At 46.4% G+C, this 4,891-nt stretch overlaps 1 protein-coding gene across 1 annotated transcript; it reads left to right on the forward strand.

Annotated features, from left to right (window-relative positions):
* The first annotated feature begins 1,691 nt into the window (after window positions 1-1,691).
* Window positions 1,692-4,241, forward strand: RPL37A (ribosomal protein L37a). The gene is made up of 4 exons (XM_082841050.1): window positions 1,692-1,727; window positions 2,136-2,264; window positions 2,835-2,917; window positions 3,996-4,241. Exons 1-4 carry the CDS (start codon window positions 1,725-1,727, stop codon window positions 4,057-4,059), a joined length of 279 nt encoding a protein of 92 aa, XP_082697176.1. The 5' UTR covers window positions 1,692-1,724; the 3' UTR covers window positions 4,060-4,241.
* The last annotated feature ends 650 nt before the right edge of the window (window positions 4,242-4,891 follow it).

Raw genomic sequence — 4,891 nt, forward strand, 5'->3', positions numbered from 1 at the left:
GCAAGGAGGCGTGAGAACTGACAACGGGTTTCCTTGCTTGCTCGGGAACTGCAGGCTGGGGAGAGCAGGTTCCTTACATGGGGCGAGGGTGGGGGTGTGTCCGGGGGTCGGACTGGAGGGGCGGCTTAGGTGTTTTGCCCACCCCTCTGGTGGTGTTGAGTGTAGGGGGCATGCTCAGTACCCTGCCTTTGCTCCCTTCACCCAGTTTTTGCTCCTGGCTCTTCAGAAATGGCAGTTGGGCTTTATTCGTCTTTTGTATCTTTTGTCCAGAATTTGCCCCACCTGGTCATGCACGCAGTTAGTTTTAGTCCCATACAGTTTCTTTGTATTTTGTTGCTGGAGGAGAGGTGTGTCCAGGTGCAAGCGCGGCAGCAAAGGGTCCCTGGCCGCAGCCTGTCTCACTCCCCCGGAGAGATTCTACACCCCTATTCTTTTTTTTTTTTTTTTTGCGGTACGCGGGCCTCTCACTGTTGTGGCCTCTCCCGTTGCGGAGCACAGGCTCCGGACGTGCAGGCTCAGCGGCCATGGCTCACGGGCCCAGCCGCTCCACCGCATGGGGGATCTTCCCGGTCTGGAGCACGAACCCGTGTCCCCTGCATCGGCAGGCAGACTCTCAACCACTGCACCACCAGGGAAGCCCGTGAAGCCAGTTTTTAACCTGAATTCTGACTGGAAACAAGGTCAAGTAATCCCACAATGCCTTTCGGCCCTCATGGTCTTTCTTAGCTCCTAAATCATGGATCCTCCCTTACACTTTTATTTCAAAATTCTCTGAGCTTCCTCTCCTCGGGCGTAACCATCTTCTGAGAAAAGGCAGCAAAACTTTCAAGAGCGTGTTCTACATGTTCCCAGCCTCTTTATTTGAACATACCCTTCAGTTCCTGGCCTTAACCAGAAACATAGCTCTTCTCTGCTGACCCTTATGAAGGAGCTGGAAGGAAAGATAATAGATGTGGTTCAAGAGTGAGATGCTGGGGTTTAAGGTTTCAGGCAGGGACCTGACAGCTGAGGATGGGGCCGTGGGAGTGGATTCTGAAATGAAGCGGGAGGTAGGCCATCAGAACTGAGATGGAGGGAGAAGCTGAAAGACTTACATGGTTCACTCCTCCCCAGCCTTCGGATCTGACTTTCCTCAGGGAACCCAAGGCTCTTCCGTTTTAGGAGTCGGTGGAACCATCTTCCTTCCTTCAGAGCTCTGATCGGTTTTATAACTTGTTAATGTGGTCATATGGCTTCCTCTGGCTGGACTGTAACTTATGAGTGGAGCCTTGGTCTTTCGTCACCTCTGTGCTGGACCCCTGCACAGGGCCTGCCGCTTTTAGAAGGCATACTGTAGAAAGCAATGAGATTTGGAATCATAAGATCTAAGCCCTTATCTAAGCCAAGCGCCAGTGAGCAAGTCACTTAAATTCTGAATCTTGTCCATAAAAATGACGGAAATCGTACCTGCTTTGCAGGATTTCGTGAGATATGTGTCAGATAATGTCGATGTGGGAAAGTGCTTCTGCTACACAGTTTGTTGCTACAACGTGTGAAAGAGTAAACCTGTCTCAGAAGCATCCAGCCACACCCTCCGGGAGGCACCCGGAATGAGAAAAACCTCCGAACCATAGAGTTCAGTTCCTAGCTGGGCCTCCCAGCCCTCCACTTCCGCTTGACCGCCTAAAACCGCGCCTGCGCAGTTGGCTACTTCCTCTCTGGGCTGGGACCTATGTTGCTGCGTCATGGTGAGTGTTGCTCCCGGGTGAGGCCTAGATGTGTATCCGCTTGCATCTATCCTTTTTTTTGTTTGTTTCTTCGTCCTAACCTACGTCTCTTGCTCGCCCGCTCTGTGCCGTGTCCCCGGCCTCTGTACCGTCGCCGCTCCTTTCGGACGCGGCCTGGAGCGGATGGGCGGGGGAGCTTGGCGGGGGGCTGGCGCGTCCGGCCGGGTTAACCGGGTGCCCTCGGAGCACCGGGCCCACCGTCGGTCCTGGTTTTGCCGGGATAGGGTGGAGTGGGGGGAGCTACGTGACAGGCGGGGGCTGGGTGGGTGGAAGAATGGCGTATGGAGGCCCCGGGACTTGGTGGAGGGGCGAAGTCTCCGTTTCTTGGTCCTAATACCGCTGGTTTCTCTCTTATCTCATTCTTAACAGGCGAAACGCACCAAGAAGGTCGGAATCGTGGGCAAATACGGGACCCGTTATGGTGCCTCCCTGAGGAAAATGGTGAAGAAAATTGAAATCAGCCAGCACGCCAAGTACACTTGCTCCTTCTGTGGCAAGGTAAGATGGGCGCTGGGACGGGGGCGGGGAGAGGGAGGGGAGGTTTCCTTCTGAAGTGAGCCCTCTCTTGAAGGAAGTTTATAAATGGTTTGCTGGTTCTAAGTTGTTGAGCGGTTAGAGTTGCACATACCATGGGTGACCCGTTACGAGAAAAGAGTATTGTTTATAATTTCAGGTTTTGTCAAACGCTTTTCATTTAAAGAACACTATTTGGGAGCTAAAGGGGGAAAAATTATTTGGCAGCCCCAGCCGAAACCAAACCTGCTTTGTGGGACACGCTCTGTCTACTGATGTTGCTAGAGATTTTTGTTAAATATTTGTATGTTTATTGTGTGCAAAAGTACTGTTATGGCAATGCTTGTTTTGGGGGGAGGGAAGGGTCTTCCACATCCCTGGCAGTGTCACCGTGGTGAGTGCAAATTTTGCACCAGCGAACTTGAAATTAGAAAAAACATGAATAGCCACATAAAATACACCAGCTTTAGTTTTCTAGTGTAATTTAGACCCCTGGATGTTTATTATATAAAAGGCTCTTTTTTGGTAATAGGAAACATTGATTGTCTTTTACAGACCAAGATGAAGAGACGAGCTGTGGGCATTTGGCACTGTGGTTCCTGCATGAAAACGGTAGCTGGTGGTGCGTGGACCTACAAGTGAGTCCATTTCTTTATGGTATTTGGAAGTGTTCGGAGCGTGTCGAAATTCCAGGTTTGTTGCTGGATGGGCTGGTTTGTTTAACAGGTCTGTTAGTTGGGCTGACTGCTGAACGCTTGTGTGGCAGGCTGTTTTTATAAAAACTAAGAGGTCAGTGAGCTTATTACTGTATGTGTATTGAGGCCATCTGGGCCGCCACGCCTTTGCCACTCTAAACAGTATTGGTTGGACTTTTTCAGCTTTGTGACTGACAAGGGCCAGGTGATATTTATTGCTGTGATAAACCTCTGTGCTGGTTATTGATTGTGTGGACTCCTGAGTTGATCCGTTTCTGGAAACTCAGGCCACTCTTGAAGGCCGCTAACCTTGGAATTCATTGCTGACCCTGAAGGTTGACATGTTTTTCCTCTAGCTAGTGTGTGGACTTGTGCTGTCCAATACACTAGTCACTTACATATAGTTAAGGGACTTGGCTAGTGTAGTTGAAGTTGTTGATTTTTGTTAAATTTAAATTTAAAATGGAAACAATGTAAAACATTGGAAAATGTTGAAATGATAATGTGGATATACATAAAAGCACCTGTGGGAGTGTCTGTGAGGATGAAAGGGGAAGTGGGGAGTTGTTTGCTCTCTTGGCCGTGATGGTTAAATCAGCATTCATCTGCCACGTGGGGGTGGGGTGGGTGTATGTTCTTCAGGTGCAGTTCCTGAGTGTTGTGGCAAAACATTCTTCCTGTCATTTCCACAATGTACTGTAGTCTGCTTTACTGCCTTAGTCATTGTTTTCTTGATATCTCACCGTACCAACTTACAATTTATTAGTTTCTTCGGACATTCTGTCCGTTCTCTTTTAATGAGTTTAGTCAGCCTCTTGTAGTCATTCCTTCATGTTAATTTCATGCTCTGCTGTCTGAGAAATCAGATGCATGAGATTACCTAATTCTTCAGGTTCTGAAGACTGGCTGTTAATAGATGTCATCATCATCATTAAGATTGTAATGTAAAAATGAGGCACATTTCTCATTTGCCATTCTACATGTTAACTAGTTTTGGAACCAAATTTGTTTTTCTTTCCAGCACCACTTCTGCCGTCACAGTAAAGTCTGCCATCAGAAGACTGAAGGAATTGAAGGACCAGTAGAAGCGCCACCATTTGATACGTTGCTAGCCTATAATAAATGGGTTAATTTATGTAACAAAATTACTTTGGTTTGTTGTTAATTCTATTAGTTAGACGTTCTTATTTGCATTGCATTAACTTGCTTTCTAAAAAAGGACTTGGATATTAAAATTCTTTTAATTTTTGTTGGAAGAACATGCTCAGATGGGTTGTCATAATCCAGTTTTTTTCAATAGTCAAATGGTACATGACATAAAAATATGAGCCTAAGTCTGTTCTTGCCAGTTAGATTTCTTTGAGATCCATTGGTTCAAAAAACGCAAACTGTTTTAAAATCACAGTTAATATATAGATTTTAATATTTTGAAGGTAGGATGACATACACTGCCTATTAACTTGGTGTTTTGTCTGACCACACACTGACCTTGTAGAAATGTTTGACACAGACCTGCAGGAATGGGATTTTGGATCCACTTAGGGAGTTGAATAAGCATTAGGTGGCTGCGGTTAAGAAGCACCAACTCAGCCAAACTGCCTAGGTAGTTGTATGGTGTATGTTAAGTTTCTTAACTTCTCTGCTTAGTTTCCCGCGTAATGCCTGGTAGTAGAATGGAGTATGTGATGGGAGCTGGGATTACTAATTGGAGTCTTATTTGAAGGCTTTTGTGTTACTTTGCTTGGGAATTTGGGTGTGATTCTGTAGGCAATAGAGAATTACTAGAATTTTAAAATGGTAAGGTGACATTTAACATTTGTTGAGCCTGGGTATTCTAAGCATAGAGTATTATTTAATACCACAGCAACTTAATGAAGTGTAGATAATCTCATTTACACGTGACAAAGTTATATAACT

This window comes from Leucopleurus acutus (genome assembly GCF_964270905.1).
Source record: "Leucopleurus acutus genome assembly, chromosome: 6".
In the NCBI taxonomy this organism is placed as follows: domain Eukaryota; kingdom Metazoa; phylum Chordata; class Mammalia; order Artiodactyla; family Delphinidae; genus Leucopleurus; species Leucopleurus acutus.

What these genes read in the sequence shown, in the direction of transcription:
- RPL37A (XM_082841050.1), top strand. An exon ending in CTTGCTCCTTCTGTGGCAAG is followed by an intron (nt 2,265 to 2,834) that starts GTAAGATGGGCG and finishes TGTCTTTTACAG; the next exon opens with ACCAAGATGAAGAGACGAGC. An exon ending in GGTGGTGCGTGGACCTACAA is followed by an intron (nt 2,918 to 3,995) that starts GTGAGTCCATTT and finishes TTTTCTTTCCAG; the next exon opens with CACCACTTCTGCCGTCACAG.